Source organism: Sceloporus occidentalis, unplaced genomic scaffold (assembly GCF_023333645.1).
Source record: "Sceloporus occidentalis isolate IW3139 unplaced genomic scaffold, rSceOcc1.0.p SCAF_99, whole genome shotgun sequence".
NCBI classification, from domain to species: Eukaryota; Metazoa; Chordata; class Lepidosauria; order Squamata; family Phrynosomatidae; genus Sceloporus; species Sceloporus occidentalis.
This window is the reverse complement of record NW_028317079.1, coordinates 2597600-2622533: the sequence shown is the minus strand read 5'-3', so window position 1 is coordinate 2622533 and position 24934 is coordinate 2597600. Positions and strand designations below refer to the sequence as shown.

General features: G+C 40.5%; 1 protein-coding gene across 1 annotated transcript in view; it reads right to left on the bottom strand.

Moving 5' to 3' along the window:
• LOC149284105 (protein FAM13A-like) overlaps positions 1 to 24934 on the bottom strand; it is a 77980-nt gene that overhangs the window by 29617 nt on the left and 23429 nt on the right. Inside the window, exon 8 of the mRNA XM_089497153.1 lies at positions 23112 to 23272. Within this exon, the coding sequence (XP_089353279.1) occupies positions 23112 to 23272 (161 nt within the window). The remainder of the gene's footprint in view (positions 1 to 23111; positions 23273 to 24934) is intronic.

Genomic DNA, 24934 nt, shown 5'->3' with positions numbered 1-24934 from the left:
ATAGATATACTGTATCCCCATTTCAAAAGCAAAGACAAAGTGTACTAACAGTGCATAAGGTGGCAGGAGAACCAAAGGTCATTTGGTCCAACAGTTGGGGCACAGGAACAAAAAGATAAACCTTATCAGCCAATTATTGCAGAGTTTTCAAACACAAAGTCCAAGTTATCATGTTATAAAAACGATGTTATTAATTCAAACGGTGCCAACAGAGTTAGTCTTGGATCCAGAAGATTAGATGAGATGAGATTCATGCCATCTACAAGATATCTTCTAACAAATGGACATTGTCCCCAGCTTTGTATTCATAAAATCGACTAAATAGGACTCCATGACCTTAGCTGGTAATCACTTGCCTTGATAAGGGTCTCACAATATCTTCTATTTCGGTTCAGACTCATTCAGGCCAAGTTGAAGAACCAAGGACGTTTGCCAAGGTCAGAAAGAATCTAATCATAGTTTACCGTTATCCACCGTATATGAACAGACGCAGAACACCTTACTAACATCGCAACAGAGGGAGGGTCCCATTTATAGTAATGACCCACACATTAACATAGAACAATTTTCTTTTTGATCATTAATTGATGTAGTATATCAGATATTTAGCCATCTCTAAGATAGTCCTAACAGGAACATGGCAAAAAAATTATGGACATATGGCTGAAAATGTGTTTTCCTAGCTGTGGTATATAATGTCTTATCCATCGGTGACAGACACGTACTCGTACGCATGCCTGTACTTCTCATATTTTCCATTTCAAACTTTCATTACATCATTAGGCATGAATCCTAGAACACTTCGGTAAATGCCCATCCTTCAACAAGCTGGAAGAGGGGCATTGCAGCTGGCACCGTTCTTGTTTTCTGCCCAGAGGCAAAGTACTAGCACAGAGTACACATTGTTCAGCCTCGCCCCACAACCAAGCGAAAGATATGTTACTGGGTCAGAGTCTGCAACAAGATGACATCAGACACATCTTTACATAGACAAAACATATCAGCGGCGATGCACAGTAATTCCACGTGCACAAAGAGATGGGCTACCAACGAATTAAGCTTTAAAGATGGCCAACTCATATCAATTACAAGTAAGACTGTTGAGTTTCGACGGTAGAGTAAAGCAGTTATGGACTACAGAACTATGGATACACGAAATCTATTAGTACTGTTTTTTGTTTTAAAAAAAAAAAACTTCCAACTTAATTTATAAATTCATTTATTGCGGGATACGTGGGACATGGCATATCTGCCTTACATTTGAATGCTGGGGAAGGGGCTTTATGTTGTACACCGTGTTCCACCGCAATAACGGACTATGCTGCAGATGGGTTTCACACCTCAGCTCCTTGAGTGTCATTTTTCCACCGTTCACTTGACTTTGGCATTCCACTACTACACCATTCAGGCTTCTTCATCACGATCCTGCCATCTGATCTTTCCTGTAGTACATTACGCCACTTGATGGGGCGCCTAGGCTTTAATGTTGGATTTGCTGATCATCAAAACAGAATTTGCATATTACTGGTGCAGTGATTGATAGGCACATTTGGTACGCCCTTCCATACCTGTTCTATTCCTGATGGAAGACATAGTAACAGGTCTAAATTTACACACTTAGCCTGGCTGGGTGTAGACTAGCCACGCACACAAAAAACATTAGAAAGTAAACAGTAACTTTTCAAGCAGTAGATACGGGGGTTTGTATTACTTTATCAGTAAATGGACTTCATCAGGCTCCTAGAAAAGTAGGAGAGACATGTCTGACGAAGAACATCAGCCGGTAGGAAATAACTGGAACGCGTGCTTGCTTTTAATTACCTCCAGATGAATCAAACCATCAAATAAGGAAACAGACAAGATAGTTTAATACAACGCTTGGTAAAGTTTAGGGCTGAAACAACTAATCGATAAAATCTATAATGAAAATCGTTGTCAACGATTTTCATTATCGATTTTTATCGATTTTATCCTTATATAATCCAACCTCAAACAGAGATCGGATTATAACACTAGAATCCAGATCCCCCGCAACGCTGCAGGGGACCTGGATTCCCCTCACTGTCGGCCGGTCTCTCACTTCCGTCTCTCTCCCCCTCCCATACACCCCTCTGACTCCTCCCCCCTCCCATACACTGCTCTGCCTCTCTCCCGGCTCCCTGGTATTTTGTGAACCTCCGTTTCTGACAGGCACTTTCACTGCAGCTTCATAGAAGCTTCAGCGTAAGTGAACGGAGTAACGGAGGCTGTCTGTGCGCATCATGCAGACCCCCACCGGCTGACAGAGAATCGAGGTCTCCTGCACAGGATCATCCTCTATCAGCTGGTGGGGGTCTGCATCGCACACACAGCCTTCGTTGCTGCTCTTCACTTACGCTGAGGCTTCTATGAAGCTGCAGTGTAAGTGCCTGTCAGCAACGGAGGTTCACAAAACACCAGGGAGTCGGGAGAGAGGCAGAGTGGTGTATGGGAGGGGGGAGGAGTCAGAGGGGTGTATGGGAGCCACCCTCCCATACACCACTCTGGCTCCTCCCCCTCCCATACGCCACTCTGCCTCTCTACCCGGCTCCCTTGTGTCTTGTGAACCTCCGTTGCTGACAGGAGGCAGAGTGGAGTATGGGAGGGGGGAGGAGGAGGCAGAGTGGAGTATGGGAGGGGGGGGGGGGAGGAGGCAGAGTGGAGTATGGGAGGGTGGGGAGGAGGCAGAGTGGAGTATGGGAGGGGGAGGAGGAGGCAGAGTGGAGTATGGGAGGGGGGAGGAGGCAGAGTGGAGTATGGGGAGGGGGGAGGAGGCAGAGTGGAGTATGGGGAGGGGGGAGGAGGCAGAGTGGTGCATGGGAGGGGGGAGGAGGCAGAGTGGTGCATGGGAGGGGGGAGGAGGCAGAGTGGTGCATGGGAGGGGGGAGGAGGCAGAGTGGTGCATGGGAGGGGGGAGGAGGCAGAGTGGTGCATGGGAGGGGGGAGGAGGCAGAGTGGTGCATGGCTGAGTTATAGTGAATTTCAGGGTAGCAGAGTGGTGTATGGGGGTATAATGAATTTCAGGGAGGCAGAATGGCGTATCTGGGGGAGTTAGAGTGGTGTATAGGGGAGGTAGAGTGGTGTATGGGGGGTATAATGAATTTTAGAGTGGCATATCTGGGGGAGGCAGAGTGTGAATCAGGGAGAATTTCAGGGTGGTGCAGGGCATTTATGGGGAGCGGAGTGGCATATCAGGGTGCACAGTGGCATATAGGGAGGTATAAGGCATAAATGGGGGCGAGTGGCATATTGGAAGTTATAAGGCATATCAGGGGGGCATAAGACATATCTGGGGGTAAAAGGTATATCAGGGGGCTCAGTTGGATATCACTGGCATATAAGGATTATAAGGCATATCGGGGGCACAGTGGAATCTCTGGCATATAAAAGGTATAAGGCATATATGGGGCAGAGTGGCAAGCTGGGGGCAGTTTGGTAAATAAAAGAAAATATAAACAAGGCTTTTTTCTCAGTTTTTATTAAATATGAAAAATAGTTAACATATGAATTAATATTTACTAATAACTTTGTATTAAAACCTAGTTTGAGAAACACTGTTTGGGTTCTTGTAGCTTTTATTATTATGTCAGTAAAATAAGAAGGTGAATAGCGAGAGGCCATTGCAATAAAGAGATGAAAGTGTAAATTGTACGTTTTTTATTACATTATTTTAAATAAATAAAAAATGCATTTTTTATTCGATTAATCGAAAAAATAATTGGCCAACTAATCGATTATTAAAATAATCGTTAGTTGCAGACCTAGTAAAGTTATATAATGGGCGTTAAATAAGCATGTCATCTTGCGTCTGTCAGCAATGTTTGCTAAATGTTTATTCCCTTTAGATGTCAGGGGTATGTGTTCCTGAATAACGCAACCGCACAGCCCACATTCCCAGTCAACAGGCATAGGCGAGTGCAGCGACAACAGGACTAACCGATTACAGCAGCTGCTCAAGTCAACAGACAAACAAACAGGAGCAAGAAAACAAAATAACTAATCGCCGATCCGGGAAATCAAAGCTGACGGAGCTCTCAAAAACACAATGTCTTCTACTCAACCCCTACTATGGAAACATCTAAAACGACACAAACGGCTTCACTTACAATAATTGATCTTCTGGATCACAGAACGAAATACGGAACCAGACAAACAGTTGAAACTATATAAGCTCGACATGAAAAACACCCATCACGGGAAAATAAGCTACTTGCACAAAGCATACTGTAAGAGCCTGCCCAACCGAGTTTGTTCTAGAAGTATTTATAGACCATGTCCACCACCTATGTACACAATAGCAAAGTAAACTCTTTTCCCAAGCAAAACAGCCTCTGTTACACACAGATGACCTGACTAGGTTCTGGGCTTCCGATGTAAGCGGAACTTTAAGCAACTAACCATATATCCATTTGGTACACAGTCTTTGGCACGTCAATACATTGATTTCCTTTCATGTAGCATTGAGCGTGTTTCGTTCCTTCAATCTGGATCAATAAACCCAGGAATATCTTGGAGTAGCTGAACTTCAGAGACCACTGTCTGGATCTACAAAAGCAATTTGTGAAAAATTCTAATCTAGTTCTAAAACTATATGGAAACAAAATTGTTATTTTACCTGCCTGCTCGCTCACAGGAACTTCACAGTCAGGATCATGAAGGCTTTTCCACTAGATAATGTGGTAGTAAATGCTATGGCTCTTAAAGGAACCTTACCTCTGCGGTTGTAGGTGCTGCATCCCCCTAAACAATTAAGCACAAATGTTTATGGCTCACCTATTAAAAAGGCCTCACCTTCAAGCATTTGAAAACAATAGCCCAAGAACCAGGAGTGCCATCACACTTATCTGATCCCAATGGAAAGCATTATGTGTACATAGATGTAAAGTACACAACGGAAATTCCTAGGATATCCTAAAGTGACTCACTGATAAAATAGTCATCAATAAGTTCAGCTGACCAACTCTAAAAGACCTTTGCTAAACAGCCTTGATTAAGATTTTGGTGCAACCCCCCCCCCTCTAAAAAAAATATTTAGGATCACATATAAAGCAGTGGTATCACTGATGTTGAGCTATAAAAGCTGGAAATTCATTGAAAAAAATATTTTCTAAATTAATTTTTATTATTGCTTTGCAAGCACAAATGTAGGCAATACTAAAATAACTAATAGTAATTTAATGTTCTATAGCATAACATTCATTTACTAGTCAGGACCAAGCAAAAACTCATGCTTAATGTGGGCAAAGGGAATGAAATGAGATCAGGGACAGGCCCCCCGTAACAAAATACTGAAAAGATTCTAGCCTACAGGGAGAATTACTAGTCACTGTGTAGCCTGCCACTAAAGGTGTGATGAGTAGCACAAGCGATGGTGCCCTCCCTCAGAGCACAAAAAAAACTGCTACGAGTAAAAACCGAAAATGGTGTAAAGCAGCTTATCAGTCCTGGCGCATCAGCCATCAAATGCCTTATAATGCATACGATAGAGGAGTGGTCTCTCTTCGCCAACAAATATCTTACTATTGCCATACGAGGCTGAAATGTAATGTTTGCATTTATAGGTAGAATTTTTTAAAAAAAGGGGGTAAAGCTGATGTATTAACAGAACGGTGAGGAATCTTTTCCATTTCATTGGTAGCAATGACTATCACCATGGCAACCAATGGATTGGTCCAAGCTTCCAGAACATTCCGTGGGTTGCTATGGTGATAAAGGCACTTTTAAAACTTTGTATTAGAATGACTTTTATTGCATACATAACCGCTGGAAAAAGCTGCTCAGTGCAGCCCCATATTGCTGTTCTAAGCGTGACTGCGCGCAGTAAAGGTTCTAGGTTTTCAGGGGTGTGCCGGGGTCTTTAACATGATCTTTGAACCTAATCAGATATACGGTATATATTAGTGATCACGGCATGTACGGGTTAATTGCTTGGTTTAAAAACAAATTTTAGCATGGTCACACACACACACACACACACACATTTATATATATATATATATATATATATATATATATATATATACACACACACATTTTTTTTTATTTTGAATGTATTTATTTCAGTTCACCACAGCAAGAAAACAACTGGGAGTGCTCCGACTTTCTATATTTATATATTAGATCACCCTCTGACAGCAAATATAGCGCTGAGCACTCAAACACAGATACCATCCGCAACATTAGCACAATATTGTTTATTAAATATATTAAGTATATTAATATTAAAGTATTCCTTAAATCAGGGCTATTGTGAACTGCTCCTTTTTGTAGCTGCATGCAGGGACGTAAACAAGCGATGACATAAGGGAATGGCAGGGTTTTCCAGGCTTGCCGCGCAAGATTCTGCACCTGCTTGCGTGAATCTAAAAACATCCAGGAGCCAAAAAGCAGAAGACCCGTAACACATCTTATAGCGTGCGGGGCCTTGAGGCGAATCTGGCTCTGCTCCTGTACGAGATGTTTACCAAGTACCGCAGCAAAGGGCATCTCAAGATGGAGAAATCAGGCACTTTGAGAATATATAAACATAGTGCTGCACACAGTGCATTCGGCAGCCAGACAATGACTCATCTAATGTGAGAATGCTGCATCAACCGCCTCCTACTAGATTCCAGCTTTCCTTGCACTCATTTACAGCTGGGCAACAAAAGGCCAACACAAAAATGCATAGGCAACACAAGCAAACAAGTCAGCCAAGCCATGCCCTAGGGGCCACAAGAGCTCACTGGCTCTGGACTTAGTACTAATATATATAAATATATATATATATACACACATACGTATATATATATATATATATATATATATATATACATACACACATACATATTTATATATGCATACATACAGTGTATGCATATAAATGTATTACCTTTGCAGAGACATGAGTTCACAGGCCATCCCAGTGTGATGATCCCAGTGTCTCGGTTTCTCCAGCAGCTCTCCTTAAAGCAGCCGCGTCACGCAGTAGGAGCAGATGCAGCAGCACGCGTGATGCACAACGGCGGCAGGTTTGTGATGAAGACAGCCTGCTAAATGACACTCCCCTCTCCTAGCTGCCGGGTTATTACCGCCGCCGCTGGTCTCTCTGACCTCTCTCACCCCTCCTCTCCCGTACATGCCCCAGCAGCACCCTGCACTCAATCCTCAGCCGTCAGGCCGCGCGATCCCCGCCCTCAGGTCTACTGTCACTCTTGCGGCGCTGGGCCAATCACTGCGGCGCTGGCCAAAGGAATGTGGGAGGAGCTTCACCCACTCAAGAAAATGAGGAAACACGGCCTAGTCACATCAGGTACGGCGCTTGGCAGGCCCCGCCCCTCGGCAGCGCAAACCGCTGCGTTGCTCGGAGCACGTAGTGTCCTCTCGCTGCATGTTTACACAGATAGACAGGCAGAGCTCACACACGCCACGCGCGTAACACTACTCGCATAAACGTGACAGAAAACCAACAGTCACAAGAAGCTGAATGACCTACTTTGCTTCCGTTACTCCTTCTTTAGGATACAGCACACCATCCCTAAACAGTCTGACACACAGACACCAGTGGGACAATGGGAAGTAATAAGCATGTCCGGTATTGCTGTTCATTTCCTGGACAGCGGATATTCCAACTCAAAACTACACACCTGGCAACTGTAACTGTAAAACAGACATAGAGCTGTACCGTGTGTATGGCAGATCTGGTATTATTCTGTCTTTATTGGCTAACTGGACAATAACAGATGGCAAGCTTTAGAGACTACATTGGTCTCTCTCTACTCAGCGGTCTACTTACCTTTGCCCCCTTGGTGCCCGCTCCGGCCACCATCTCAGCAGCACCTCTTATCTCCCCTGTAACCGCCCGCTGAGCAGCAATACTCTGGTAGGGCTTATCACCCAAGTGGGCGATCTGCCCCCCCAATTTTGCAGAAAATGGGCAGGATACATCACTATCTCTATGAGGAAGCAACCTAAATAGTCCCGAAAGCTTGCAATCTGTTAAATTTAAGTTAGCCAAAAAATGAATCATCTTAACAAACTTTGCTCTGCACATTAATAAAACTTGTGGGGTTTTTTTTCTTTCCAATCTTATTAGTTGCTTATTTCCACTTTTGTCATTGTCCCTCTTTTTCATGACCTTGATCTTTTCTCTGTTGCGCGCAACAATCTCTTAATCTAAACAGCAGCGCGATAGATCTTTCTGTGCTTGTTTATACGGGAAAGCCAGTCCAACTTGAAACAGTTGTCTTTTCATTGGCACTACGTTCCAAAATATGTTGGCTCCTTATCAAATACTTATATAGAATGTTAGCTATTATGGTGACGGCGTGTACAAAACAGAAGCCGCCATGATGACCAACCTGTTGATCACACTTTAACTCACTGAGTTTAACATTAACACAATAAATTTTTGCCTATACCTAAAAACGTTAATATTCAACAGTAAAATTATTTTTTATTGCACATTCAAGATCAAAGTTATATCCTCTAGATTGTAAGCTTGTTTGAGCGGGACCACTCTTAACTCTTGTTTCTGTAAGTCAAATTATTATGTTATATACTACTTTTTATGTCCTGTTTACCCATTGTACAACACTACGGAATATGATGGCGCTCTATAAAATAATAATACCATTCATATATATTGCATTTTTTTTTACGTGTATAAACATAAATGAAACAGCTAGGTCTACTGGAGCAACATAAACTTATTCAAAATATACTTTATAGAATAAATAGATATAGATTTTTTTTGTAAATAAAATAAACTTTTCGTAAACATATACAAAGTAAAATAAATGATAAAAGACTTGTTAAGGATAATGTTAGAAATAGTGCCTTCAATACTTACCCCGTATTTCAACTTTGCTACGGGACAAAACATTCAAGAGATTTGAATCGATAATGCAATCACTCCATATGAGTGGTCCATGAAATGTTGTAACGGGGCCTCACCGAATGTGCGGGTTTTAGGCTCTCCTCGTGGTAATGCAGGTGGGCTACAACAAGTACCGCTATTATTGATGGCGAGGCCTGAGAACCTACTTAGAAATTGCTTGTACACCTTGTATTCTGGCCATGTTCCAACATATAATGACTATTGCATCTGGATCAGCCTGGCTTACTCTGGGCTACCCTCACAACCTGAAAACTGGATCAGCCGGTACTACAACCAAAGTGCCTGGACATTCAGGTTGTTGTCTACCAAGTACTTAATGAATGAAGGTTCCAGGAAGAACACCACAGACAACGATCATTCAAATTATCCCAGTACATGTCAAATCTGTAAACCTCTAAGTAGCCGTTTATTTCTATTTCCTCTGTGATTGTGTAACAGAAAGACTACTTACCGGTAGACACAGCGCTAAAATGTGACCATAACATTGCTAAAATCTACAGCCATTTGTAACCTTTTTTTCTTTAAGGTATATTTCTTAACACGGGGACTTAAACTTGTTTACCTCAGACAAAACGTTTGAGGCGCTTTCTAGCATGTTAAACAAATCAGCCAAAAAATCTGACTGAGATTAAAGAATTATTTCTAAAATGGGATTGGGCAATCAACGGCGCTAGGAATGATATCTAATGCATTTGGATACAAAAGCGTTAAATTCATCACAGTAGGTGGAACAGCACCTTTAACAAAAGCTTGACACGGGACATTGTTCAATACAAACACGTGTGTTTTGTTCTAATTGTTTTTTTAGAACATACTGTATGTTAAATAAATAAAAAAGCTTTGTTCCATGGTGAACAAATCACCACAGTGCTAGAATATAGTACATGGTTTCTTCACAACAGTGGTTGGTGTTTTGTGTGGGTTTGCGGCGTTTGGCTTGTGATTCCTGAAGAGACTGTCTTCTGAAACTGCTTACTGTCACTTCATTCCAGAGAGGCCATAGCTCTCAGTAAGCTGTTCCAGCATTTCCACAGCACCCAGTCATGTTCCCGGACATGATATATAGCAGGACAACTACATATTCCTGACATAACCTCCAGTACATTTTCAATAGTACATTTATTTTTGGGACTGTGGCTCATATTACGTTAAACTCCATTTACAGTAAACAAAATGGCCTCTCGGCGGTAATGCTGTTTTATTTTTAACAATAAATTAACATCTTTCAAACCAACAAGAGCCATGATTACTGTATGACAGCAAATATATATATATATATGTATATATATATATATATATATATATATTGGGGGTCAAACAAAAAATACCCACTATGGGCTTTACAAGTAGGCTGGGGGTAAAATTTATTGAGATTCAAATGGTGCCCAATACTCATGCTTAGGTTTATTTACAAGTGGCCACTGCGTTCCAGGTATTGTCCAACTGGCAAAACATGCCACTGACATACTGTACACGTATTTGCTCAAAAAAATTTAGTTTTGTTGCATGATTTAAGCCAATATAAGCCAAGTTGATCTGGTCAGAACTAGTTATATAAAGCCTCGGGAATGTAAAAGAATGAAGCATGAAGGATGTAGGTAAAAGTTCTGATGAAAAAAAGATTTTTATTTTAATCATTTAAAATGTGCTAAACATATGAGTCAATATCCTTTGCACTGATAACAAGTGACTATTGCTTGCCGATTTCTCTATGCGGCATCATTAATTATGTTTAATGTGACAAGTTTCAGCATGTTCTAGAATGTGAAATGAGAACAAAGTGCACGGGGAGATAAATGTTTTCATCGTGTACAGTAAAGCCCATAGGAGCAGGTGCTTCACAATCCCAACACACAGCTAATTCATTTATTAGCCTGGGAAACACCTAGGAATGTATTATTTGTTATTCATTCACTTAGGTCACGGGACCTTTTTCATCGAAGGAAACTGGATACACAAAATTCTAATCACAATTCACACCTTATTTTATTTCTAGACTGGAAGTGCTTCAGACTATGATGGTGCTATATACATCTTGAGAAATAATATAGGCAAAATATGCACGTTGTCTATATACCCAATTAATGTGTTGCACACAATATGTAAAGAAGTGGGGGATTGTAAACAAGGCTGTCGGAAGGTACACAGAAATGTGACAGGTGTATCAGGAGCCAGAGATAAACACGCTATCTCATTTGAGAGATGCCAGAGAGAGAAAGAGACAGAGAAGAAACCAGCTGATTCTGGAAGGGTCTAGGACAGTAAGTGTGTTCTGCCCTCCTCAATATGCAGCTGTCCATCATAGTTTGTGATACAGCCTTTCACATGGTACTCAAAGCAGCCAGAACAACAACAATCACACTCCAAGGGTCTCTATATACTTGTTGTAATAGCTGTATCTTTGTATTATTATTTATTGTTTTACATAGCGCCATCAGATTCTGCAGGGCCGTACAAAGGGTAGACAGGGCATAACAATTAGTATATAACATAAGCATACCTGGGAACTCTCCAAGATTGCCGGGTGAGCGCTGCTCCTCCGGTTCTCCGGGTAAAGACCCGAATCCTCTGGGTCGCGGAAGAGAGGTCTTGACACGCCCTGCTCCCCGCCCATTTTTCCCTTTACATGGGGGTGTTCCCCCCGACATGAGCGGGACTGCCCACCGACGTCAGTGTGCAGTCCTGCCTGCGTCCCGCAAGGGAAGGCTACGGATAGCCGGAGCCGAGAAGTCCCCAGGTATGAACACAAGATGACATACAGAAATGACAGGTGAGGTGATTTATATATTTTATTGCTAGTAGAATATGCTTTTAAACAATATCAACGCTTTCAAAAAGTGACCATTTCTTTTTAATAACCAGTAAATGCAATTATATATTTAATTACCAAACAATTCCCATCTTTCCCAAACCAATATTAAAAAAAATAGTAATTAACTAAATTCTTAGAACTTTGCTGAATCATAAGGCGCGATGTGCTTGTTGTGAATCATTTAACAAATGATTATGTAATAAGCATGCAATGACATAGAAACAAAGTATTTTGTTACTATGGGAACAATGAGAGTCATTAACGCTCACGACACCTCCGGTGTTAGCGGACGCCCCATACGATGGTTTACAAAAAAAAACAATGTTTTGTTGCTGTATATGTATGTGATAGTGTTATGTAGTGGTGTGCTAACAAATATAAATGACTGGTCTGATTTTCTCTTTAAAAGGGAAGCTCCAGTACCCCAAGCAGCCCCACCAATGAAGAATTCCAAATGAAGTATGTTGTAACACATAGTCTTTATATAAAAGGATAAAGCAGCCAAGTGCTTTCTATGCATGTGAGCGTCTCATTAGACCCCTGTAACTCGTCCTTCTAAACAAGAGTTGTGTTTGCCCTGGGGGCAGGGAAAGTGGCAAATGGATAGTGGGGATTCTGCTGATGGCTGGAGCATCCCTATAAAGATTCATTGAGCTGGAATGAGATTATACAGAGACCACATAATCCTTACTTGAGGCTACATTTGAAATATACTACGGCTTTTTTTTACTGAAGCTTCAGCAGAAAAGCTGGGACTGGACACAAATATGCAATACTGGGGATCAACACCCATATGCAATACTGGGGATCAACACCCATTAATACAAAACACAAGGCTGAAATTAGGAAGCAATATCTGCTATGCATTACTTGGTCATTTTCACATGAGAAGGTCATTGAGTCCTAAGACCTCCTAAGGCTGGTAAAGCTGTACTACTTTTCTCAATCGTTTCGCTTGAGGGACGCTCATAGTGTGGGTGTTTCTCATCTTGATATAATTCAGCCTCAAGAAAGTGTGAATGTCAATGAAAATTACCAAATACATTGATCTACTGCCTTACTGGTTCAGTGAGAGAATGATCTGCCTTAACATTCTGTTGGAGAAAATCCCAAATGTCATTTTGTCTGGCATCTGTTGTCATAAATATCCAATTATAAGAACAGCTCTATTTTCATTTCCAAGAATTCTACATTTTAATGTTTTCTATAAGGTATATAAAAGGATATAAACTTTACTTTTCTCAAAGTTTGGTGGCACTTTCCCATGAATGATATCCTTTTTGTGTTGTATTCACGACCCATTATTTTGTTAAGATAATTGGGGCTAATTAACAAGTTCAGCAAAAATATGCAAAAGAATTTAAAGAAAAGATAAAAAATATTCATGTAATGTACATATTATGGTTGCTGTTGTCTATTACCAAGGATACCTTGAAACATGATATATATAAACTTGTAGTTAGAAGTATTGTTACTGCCACTTAAGCTCTGGAAACACCCACTGATTTACAGTTCTCTAAGGCCAATGGAAGGCTGGTAAAACATCTCCTCTATACATCTATATAACAATAAAGTAAACAGGATACTGATAAATGTAAACAATGCACTTGACTATAGCATTGAGGACACTGTCAGTGTCAACAGAAGAGAGGGATTTAGGAAGGACTTAAAGGAAAGCAGGCAAAGCAATACGTCGGAAAAAGCAAGCAGGGTGCTGGGTTGTATAGATGGAGGCAGCAGTAGCTGACTAGAAATCTGACCAGAAATCTGTATTGTGAGCAGACCTGGAGACCCCAATCCTAGAATGGTACTGACATATCGGAGAGTTGAGAGGAGGGCTACTAAAATGGTTTGCATGGTCAAAAGTATCTGGAGAGAAGTTTGTTTTAAATGAGGAGGAATGTTAGCACAAGTGGGTGGTAGTTAAGTGGAGCAGCCTCCCAGCAGAACTGCTAGATGTAACATAGAACAACAGAAATACCACAAATGCTCAGGCACTGTATGCAATAGTATCCACACGTTTAATACATTACATGGCAGACAAGTGGGTCCTGCAGATATTTGGGGTGTGCTAAACCCTTTCTCAATGCAAACCTACAGCCATGTGATAAAGGCTAATATAGTGAATGAATTTATGCATGTAATGAGATTGGGATAAAACTATCCTGAATCTAATAACGAGTGAGACTAGGTGAGCTTCTGCTGGTTCATGATATGTGGCACGCATGATTCAGCTCCTAAATGTTATTAAGCATGTGTTAAAGGACTTTACTATTTTGAAGCTGGTTCCAAAGGGATCACTACAACTATTTCTTTTTTTAAATCTACATGACCTGGAAATGGATCCTTCAGTTTACAGATTATTCTTTCTGACACAGCTTAAGTGAAATGGTTTATTGCTCATTCAAGAGCCATCCAAGGTTACAGACTAAAACCTTTACAATGTCCATAAACTAGATCGAGTAGGCCCCTTATGCCACTCAACAACAAAGCTGTCATTTAAAAACGTCCTTATCCTTTAAAAGGGTCAGCTCACGTAGTCAGTTCCAAAAATATGACAGTGTAAGGACAAGGCTTCCACCAACATATTTGTCCGCATGCTTTGCATTTGGAACAATATATTCTAACAAATATTCTGAGACTTCCAGATATATAAATCAAATATATGGCTGGAAGTCAGTAAAACACAGACGAGTAACATCAGCCAATAAATCCCAAATTAACCGACATGTCATTTAAAGGGATCCATCATTCATCATTTGCTTCTCTACTCTGCCAAACCTATACTCCTACGCTCTGTAGATCCTAGTCCTGCATCTAAAAAGCCCTACATAAGGTGGTATCCTGACATATAAAACCAGTCCCTATCATATATGTTCCTTCAATGCATGTATATCCTTTTTTTTCTCTCTAACATTTCCAGAAGTGGCGTGAATCTGAAGTCCTCGTGCCTAGGAGCATATCAATTTTTAATCTGGCCTTGCCAAAGTTTGTAACTGAAAGGGTTAATGTACAAGTGTGCATGGCCTTCTATTATTCATAGGGAACAAACAAGAAGTACTGCCAAGCATACGTCTTCAAGTTTCTGCAGACTGACTGGCTCGCAGCCACACTTCGGCTTGTTCCTACACATTACGGCTATAAGAACAGATCGTTTGTACCGTGGATTTATTGTTTAAGTCTGTAATATGTTCCAACAACATACAGAAGCCTAGCAATTTATGCTTTCTTCCAGGGGAATAATGAACATAAATGCTACTAGGATACAAACATTTTAAGGTTGGCATTCTTGGCATAGACTGGTTGCTTTTTTGTTGCACAATAACATTTGCTAATGAGTAACAAGTACCCAAAGCAATCCATAAGCCTGCCAGGTTCATGAAGAGAAAAGTTTTCAGAAGAACACGGGCATTAAAAATGAATTGGTCTTTATAATTATTATTGCTTTATATAATGCCATCATATTCCACAGCACTGTACAAAGGGTAAACAGGACATATAAAAGTAATATATCACATGAGAAATTGACTTACAGAAACTACAGGTGAGGTGGGCATGTAAAATAACACCAAAAATGATAATAAATAATCTATAAATGTCAATTTCGAACACAGCTACCCCAGCCTAATCAGGGCTGCACTCAGGAATTGAGGGGTCCAAGCCAAGTATAATATGTAGAACATACACTTAACATGCGGTAAATAGGTCTCCCAAGCTCCTTCATATATGTATATATACACATACACACACACACACACAACTAACAGCCATAACATTATGACCACCTGCCTAATAGTGTGTAGGTCCCTGTTTTGCCGCCAAAACTGCCCTGACCCATCAAAGCATGGACTTGGTCTGGGACCAAGACGTTAGATTAGATGCAGCAGATCCTTTAAGTTGCGAGGTGGGGCCTCCATGGATAGGACTTGTTTGTCAACGCAACACCTTGATCTCGTTGTGTTTCTCAAACCATTCCTGAACCATTTTTGCTTTGTGGCAGGGCACATTATCCTGCTGAAAGAGGTCAATGCCATCAGGGAATACCATGTCCACGATACTGTAAATGGTCTGCAACAATGCTTAGGTAGTGGTAACATCCACATGAATGGCAGGACCCAAGGTTTCTCATTAAAACACTGCCCAAACATCACACTGCTTCCGCCGGCTTGCCTTCTTCCCATTGCATCCCGGTGCCATGTGTTCTCCAGGTAAGCATCACAAACATGGGCACACACTTGATGTAAAAGAAAACATGAGTCATCAGACCAAGTCCACCTTCCATTGCTTCGTTGCCCAGTTCTTATGTTCACAAGCTCACTGTAGGTTCTTTTGGCAGCAGATAGGGGTTAGCCTGGGCACCCTGGTTTGCAGTTACGCAGCCCCATACGCAACAAACTGTGATGCGCTGTGTGTTCTGAAACCTTTCTATCAGAACCAGCATTACCTTTTTAAGCAATTTGAACTACATTTAGCTCATCTGTTGCATGTGACCACATGAACCAGCCTTCACCCCCCTCGTGCATCAATGAGCCTTGGCCGTCCATGACCCTGACGGCGGTTCAGCTCTTTCCCTTCCTTGGACATGTACCGACTGCTGCAGACTGGGAAGATCCCACAAGAGCTGCCTTTTGGAGATGCTCTGGCCTAGTTGCCTAGCCATCACAATTTGGCCCTTGTCAAAATCACTCAGATCCTTACGCTTGTCCATTTTTCCTGCTTCTAACACATCAACTTTGAGGATGAAATGTTCACTTGCTCCCTAGTATATCCCACCCACAAGAAAAGTGTTATTCACTACATTATCAGTGGTCATAATGTTATTGCTGTATACACAAATACATATACATATGTACAGTTGTATGAAAAAGTACACCCTCTTTGAATTCTATGTTTTTACATAACAACAATTGTGTTCCTTAGCAGGGCTAAAAAATTAGGTGAATACGACCTCAGATGAACAATAACACATGCCATATTCCATGTCATGATTTATTTAACAAAAATAAAGCCAAAATGGAGAAGCCTGAAAGACTAAGTATACCCTTACTCTTAGGTGCTGCTAATGAAAGGGCTTTGGTTAATTGATCACCTCTATTAAAGCCAAGTTTTAGCAATTTGCTGTTCTAGAACATTCGGGTGCGTGAACCAATGTTCCATCTAATATTTCTTAGTTGACGTGCGCAGAAAATTTCTCTTGTGCAAAAAGTTTTACAGAGCAAAAATTTTGTGCGCACAAATGTCCGTGCCGCATAAAGTTTCAAAAAAATTATTATTTTTTTCTTTTTTTGGGAAAAACTGTTGTGCGCACAATTTTTGGACATGTGCACTCTCTAAAAAAGCTATGTGTGCGCGCACAAGCGCACAGCTTAGAGGGAACACTGGCGTGAACACAATGCCAATGAGGAAAGACACCAGCAATGATCTTCAAGAAGCAATTGTTGCTTCCCATCAATCTGGGAAGGGTTATACGGCCATTTCCAAACAATTTAAAGTCCATCATTCTGCAGCGAGAAAGAGTATTCAAAAGTGGAAAACATTCAGGACAGTTGCCAATCTTTCCATGGGTGGACGTTCCAGTAAATTCACTCCACGATCAGAGAGTTACATCTCAGACTCCACAGGCCTCAGTTAGCATGTTAAATATTAAAGTCCATGACAGCACAATTAGAAAATGACTGAACAAATATGGTTTGTTTGGAAGGGTTGCCAGGAGAAAGCCTCTTCTCTCTAAAAGGAACATAGCAGCATGGGCAGGTTTGCAAAATTGAATCTGAACAAACCACAAGACTTCTGGAACAATGTCCTTTGGACAGATGAGACCAAAGTGGAGATGTCTGGCTATAATGCGCAGCACCACGTTTAGCGAAAACCAAACACAGCATAGCACAAACACCCCATACCAATTGTCAAGCACAATGGTGGATAGGTGATGCTTTGGGCTTGTTTTGCAGCCACAGGACCTTGGGACCTTGCAGTCATTGTATCAACCATGAACTCCTCCTTATACCAAAGTATTCTAGAGTCAAATGTGAGGCAGTCAGCTAAAGCTTGGCCTAAACTGGGTCAAGCAACAGAACAATGATCCCAACATTGTAAAGAGTGGGCCAAAATTCCTCTACAACGATGTGAGACTGATAAAGTCATTCGGAAAACGATTATGCCAAGTTATTGATGCTAAAGGTGGTTCTACAAGATATTAAATCATACATTGTACTTAGTTTTTCACACATGGCTTGTCCATTTTGGCTTTATTTTTGTTGAATAAATCATGACACAGCACAATATGTTGTGTGTTGCTTTTCATCTGAGGTTGTATTTACCTAATTTTTAGACCTACTGGATGAACAGATGATTATTATTATGTCCTGATATGTAAAACTATAGAATTCAAAGAGGGTGTACTTTTTTCACACAACTGTACAAAACACATATACTTATATACACACACATACTACATTACTTTTCCAGCAATAATGTCCACCTACATGCTGAAATAAAATTATTATTAGCCTTGGTGTTCCAGTGGTGAGATTAACTGCCATCTCTGTAACACCCCTATGATATCTTGAAGTTGTAAAGTAAACTATTTCAACCCTGAAGCACAGATAATCTCTTGCAACCTTCAATCACCGTTTTGGCTCCTCTTATGTCACACAGAACACACAACATTCTGATGCAAATTCCAAGTAAACTAAGCAGGGACTGTGAATGGATAGAATTACTGTAAAGGCCTACAACACAGGGGTATGATTTAGGATGCCTAATTACCATTAACAAAATGTATGCACAGACTAAGAACACATTACTTATAAGCATTTGTTTTCTTAACAAATCACAGTTAAATTGATGCAAGATTATTATAAATATGTGTAACTTCAACATAGGTATTCTTCTACCACAAATGTCTGGCAACTTCCCAGAGTAGGCTACCTGCACTCTACCTCTTCTGGGGGGAGTGGCTTTTTGAAGGGGTGGGGCTAGCCACACATAAGGGCAGGTCCAAACAACATTGAGTGGATGAGAGAAGGACAGAGTGGGTGTGGCCAAACACCACTCCCCTGCTTGATGAAAGAAGAAACTGACCCAGAGACCCAGGAGAGCAGAGCTTCACCCAGAGAATTAGGATCAAACTATAGAGTCCCCAAGTATGATGCCAGGAGTGGAATAGGTGAATATGCCCATTTGCTCAAGTACTAGCTCTTCGTGTTACAAGGATGCTGCTGCCACACAACATAAGGTTTTAATCCAGGAGTTTTGATCATTATCTGAGAATTCACTTTTGGCATCACAGATGGTAGGTGCTACGTGCTAGAAAATATGTCTGTTCGTTTGTTAAATGAGAACATTTTGTAGGTTAATAAATATAATTTGTGAGTGATGTCACTTCATTCCATTTAAACTTGAACTGGACAAAAAGTGCTTTGTAAAAAGGGAAATGTAGAACAAGCAGATATCTAGCTTAAATGGATTCCATTTGTCAAATGTTAATTATATGGCCAATTATGATGCGCGCAGATGGATTAATTAGTGGTTCAGTCATTATGATAGGTCCACCTGTTCTAAGGAAGGAGCTGCCTGTGCTCATTTAAGGGGGTTCTTGATAGAGTTTTCTGAGAAGAAATTTTCAGTATGTACGAGATAACTGGAAATAAGAATAGCAAAGAGCTGTCATAAATGTGTTACCTGGGGCACAATGAGTACCCAGGTATTTTGATACATTAGGCAGATAGAACAGTAGAATTTTTATGGATGACACAATTGGAACAAAGGTATTTCTCAAGTCCTGAACTGGAGAATATGTGGGACTGGGCTGCATTGTCAAATAACTAAAATAGGCAAAGCTGTATTTTGTATATCCTCTCACACTATGGATGCTGCTACCAGGACAAATCCCAGAATTCAGGCAGCCTATGATTATAGGTACACAAGAAAAAAGTGGCTTCACAACACGTACTGAAATAAGTGAATGCATAACTGGTTACGCAAAAACACACACCAGACTGTAACATACACGTGTCCTGGCATGTTACTTGTGGTGTGTGATATGATAAATGTCTTGCTTATAAGTACAACATTGCTTTCATTATGAGGATCCCTTTTTGTGAACTTCCACTTGATCTCTATTGTGATTTTAATGTATATCAAATGAACGATCAAATACTCTTCCCTTATTATCTATGGAGAAGCATATGTCTTTGCTGTGTGTTTTAGCCGATATATACCTTTTCCTGGCTCCTAAAGTAATATAACTGCTACAATGGGTGTATTTGGAGGTATGTAGCCCCAAAAACCCATAGCTCATCCTTATATCCTAAGTGTCCCATTTTCCTCAAGACAGTCCTGATTTTAACTGACTGTCACACGGTTCCAATTTTGCGGCCAGTAGTGATTCTTGGTAGGTTCTGGAAATAAAAGCATCCCTACTCTATCAGCTAAGCTGTAGAAGAAAAAAACATGTTTGATGTCATATCCCAATGTTCTGCTTCAACAGGTCTCAAGGTGCGGGTCATTTTTTTAAGTCCTGTGACCACCCCATGGTCCACACCTTTAACCATGTCCCCAACAAAAGTATTCCACTTTGGCTGGTGGTACCCCCAAAGATTTTTGCAGATATTTTCTCATGTCATGTACTATGCAAGACCATAAGAAAGGAAGTCTGCCAGGATACAATACCACATTCTGGCAAAATCCCTTTTATTAGACCCTGCGTGCCGCACAGCACAAGAATGCTGGATAAAACCCACCCCCAACAAAATGAAGGTATACATAAGGGGGCATCCAGCTAAATAAATCAGGTTTGAGAAAGAGAAGAATTGGAGGGGTTGAGACTGTAGAGTGTCATTTCCAAAATTCATTGACACCTAAAATTCTTGGCTACTAAATAAATCACTGGCATAGGATATTCATTGCAGCACCCCACCACACAAACACACTGGCAATGAAGGCAACTGCGAGTTCATTTTCTTAATTGACTGAATACATTATAATAAACTGGGAAAGAGACATAAGGCGCCAATAAAACTAGGAGCACAACAAATGTTTGAGAAGTGCAGGACAGACAGCACTGATTTGGCAGTGGCACAGTGACAGGGAGCTCATGTATCATTTCTGCCAAGTCGGTAGAAAAAAATAAGATCAGACTTTGGCCCATGAACCAAACTGCTGCCAGCCAGGACATCACATCAAATGTGTCTATATTTGTCAGCCACAGCTGAACCCTCCAAGCAAACATTTCAGTGTGTTGAACATTATGTTCCAAATTGTTTTCTTGTCAGATGTGGAATGTTCATACAACTATTCTCTCTAATTCTGGATATCTTGTTATTTGGCTATGGTCACGGAAGGCTAACTAGTAAGACAAAAAGCCCTTTGTCACATACTACAATAGCAGTATCTTGTGTCGTTTTTAATCAAGGCAGCACAAAATAAGAACTTTTGAAAGTTGTGATCTGAAAAGTTTACAGACATCCGTGAAATATTTCGTGTTTTTATAGTGACAGAATTTTTATGTTAGTGGAATAGATATAGAAACTGAAAAGGTGCAAGTCCAACTAACTCCTCAATCTCAAAGGGCCTGATTATTAACACCCTCCAGGGGGTCCAACCTCATGTGACTCTCTTACTATTTTGCACAGCTAGTTAGTCAGGGCTTCAACATGTGATGTTTTACGCCAAACCTCTGGTGGTGCAGTACCAAGAAAACATTACCTTCTTTTACACTACCAGGGACGGCACCCCTGACTAGTCCCTAACATGGAAATTATGTAGTGGGCAGTGGAAAAGGATTCCAATGGGGGCTGGAATTCCATTTTAAACTAACTCAGATGTTGCTCTAAGGTCCTTGGTGACTTCCTGAATAATTGTTGGCAACCACTCCTGGGAAGAGTCACAACTATCCCAAACCTCTTTCGGTCACTACGGCTCAGACAGTGTGTCAGCGGAGCTCAAGAACCATAGAACAGGCTATGTAACCCTTTTCTAGACTAATACATTACAACAGTTCAACAACATCTTTTGAACATGGCATGATGCAGCCCTAGAATCTCCTGACCTTCAAAATCCCTTTCAATGGGGTAAGTATATGGCATATTTCATTACTTAGCATATCAAACAAATGCACAAAACACCAAAGCAACCAATTCTTTTTTTTAGAATTCACCTATATATTACAAAAAAATAATCAACCAAAAATGCTGAAAATGCTTCACATAATTATATATACTCAGAAAGCACATGGTTCAATTATAAAAATGGTAGAACACTATTGTTAATTGTGCACGTGATAAAAACAGGTAATGCATCGACCACGTTTACAACTTATTGTTCTGTGAAACAATTGCCTATTTTGCCATTTTCGTTTCTAAAGAGAAAAAAATATCTGGAATCTCAAAAGAAGGATATTTGCCCAGGGTTAATCAAAAAGATGATTTTATGACACGTGGGCAACAGGAGCTTTTTACTGTGCCGTCTGTGAAGAATTATCAATTAGAGAATCAATACTGAATTTTTTAGTTAATATCTTTTTTTTCTTTCAAATTACTCTGTAAGCAAGTAGTAAGGTTATAAAAAGATTCTGCAGGTTAAATGTTTTGCTTTCATATCATGGTTTTCTATCTGTGACTTCTTTGTAGAGTACTCTGAATATAGAAATATCCCTTCCCACAAGAAAAATGATGGTGATGGATCACCCACCATTTAGTTGAGCTGCATAATCATCAAGGCCACCGAGTTCGTTGGATACAATGCCACTAGGTTCATTCGCGTTTTGCAGTTTGAATGCATGCGCGTCACAGTGGAAGAATTAGCGCTACAGAATGCATAGAGACACAGCGTAACCACATAGGGCCCAATATCAAATATGCTTTTAAATGAGCAGAACGCAAAAAGGCAAACCATTGTAGCTTAATTTAAGACTAGATTTGTCTATTAAAGCTACAAATGGGCTACAACAAAACTGAGCATGTTTTTCCATACAGGCTGAGGATTCATTCATGTGAGCTTATGAGCTATACTTTATTATTATTATTTAATATAGCGCCATCAAGTTCCGTATCGCTGTACAATGGGTAGACAGGTTATTAGAAGTAGTATGTAACATAACAAATTGACTTACAGAGACAACAGATGAGGAGGGCCTTGCTCAAACGAGCTTACTATATATATAGAGGGATAGAGGTTTTTTTGGAGTTGACACAGTTACCATCATCATAATAGAATACTGTTTCAAAGTAACTAATTTGCATAATTCCTGTTATAGGCTCTTTTGATGCACACACATTATATATATATATATATATATATATATATATATACACACACCATGAAAAATACAAAATGTCTGGATCCATAATTCAAATAAAGGAATTCTGTGCAAGGAGTTAACAGGAAGAAATTTTTACTAACCTGTGAACGGACTCTGTGCTGCTAGAAGGTAAGGAGATGTGATCCAGTAGGTCCATGTCCTCAGGAGAGGCTGCCATTTCTGTACCGCGCGCACTGGTCTGGGGGATTCCTTCAGATGTTTTTGGCTGAGGCACAGTAAATTCAGGCAGTCGCACTTCAACCTAGATGGCCAGGAAATACAGATCAACAGATGAACACAACAAACACCTGTGCCTTAGCCATTAACATGGGACGAGAAGCAAACAGCTGTGCTAGAAACATTTGTTTAGGACTTGTGGCAAAACAGCACTCTATCAGCAAACCGTGCGCCACAAAGTGAGATGAGTCATAAGGAGAACACACAGCCTGCAGTACAATACAGGAAGAGAAGATAAAGCATATTGACAGGACGTTAGAATCTGAAACTTGATTTGTAGATCATAACAGAACAATTTGTACGGCCTAACAAAATGAGGAAAAACACTGGTGTAAACAAGCTGGTTTTTTTTTCTTCACTAGAACCTTCTTATGTTTTGGGTTGTCTTTTCCACGGCACAGGAACATGGACACTCATATAAAGGCTCAAGCTTTATAAATCAGCTATGAGAACAGTCCAGATTTAGCCCAACAATTGTGAATGTTCCAAACTGGAGATGCTGGGGGGTTCTATGGGTAGGACACTATTCATACAATATTGTGTGTTGTGGCAAAAGGGACCTAAAGTAGGTACTTGAGTATGGATCATGCTATACCAAATAACATTCCAAGCATAACTGTGGCTCCTAAAATGGCCAGGGCACATGATATAATCTCACAGGAGTTAATTCACTAAACTTTAGTGATAGTTTGCTGGAAAGATACAGTTTCAGCTCAGGAAGGTTTATTTGCTAAAGTTTCCAGGAGGTGATGAAGATTGCAACATAGTAACCCCTTAATGACAAAGCCCGTCCATGTACGGGCTCAAAATACATTGTTTTCAATGGGTTTATGGACCACCCATTGTCCTTAATAGTAGTATGCTTTAAGGGCCTTTGTGATCTTCTTCTGCAAAAGAGCTTGGTTGCCCTAGTATGAAGTATACGTTCATCACAGAGATTTCTTGAAAGAACAATTTTGGCAGGGCTGGACCTTCACCATGTATAGTTGAAGTGCGTTGAGACTGTATCTCTCCTTCCAACTCACTCTTTAGTGTCTGAAGGGCCATATTGAGCCCCACCATTTCCATATTATCCCAAGTTTAGGAGTCCCTTTTTAAGTGCCAACTTCCTCTGTCCCTCTTTAATCCCCTAAAGTTCCTCTTTTACTAGAACTTGTGGGTACATCACAATGTTCTACAGCCCTGAAAGTCACAGTAATAAATAGCTATGAATAGGTCACAAAATCACATAAAACCTTTCAGTGACACCCTCCCCCTAGTCTAAAACAAAAGCGTCTCTCTTAGGTCATTACAAATGTTGAGATATGAGTCAACTCGCTGACACAACTGTACACTAAATAGACCTAAAAGATGGACTAAGTGTTACTACTTATCCTAAGAAAATCACTGAAATGGTATCCAATTCAGACGTTAATGTTCGTTCTGCCAATTTGTTACTAGGCAGAATTTGACTTGTTTCAGCAAACAATTAAAATTGGTACTTTCCATGTGAATAGCACAAGTACAAGGTTGTGATGGGTGCCTCATGCCTGCTCCCATGTCAGTAACCCGATTGATGCTTTGAGGTTTTCCTGCTCTTTAAACATTGTGTACCCTGTCAAGAATTGACGTGCACACAGGAAATAATTAGCAAATGCAGAGAGACCATCAGCTGGTGATCTTTGAAAATCTGTTTATTTTTAGCCTG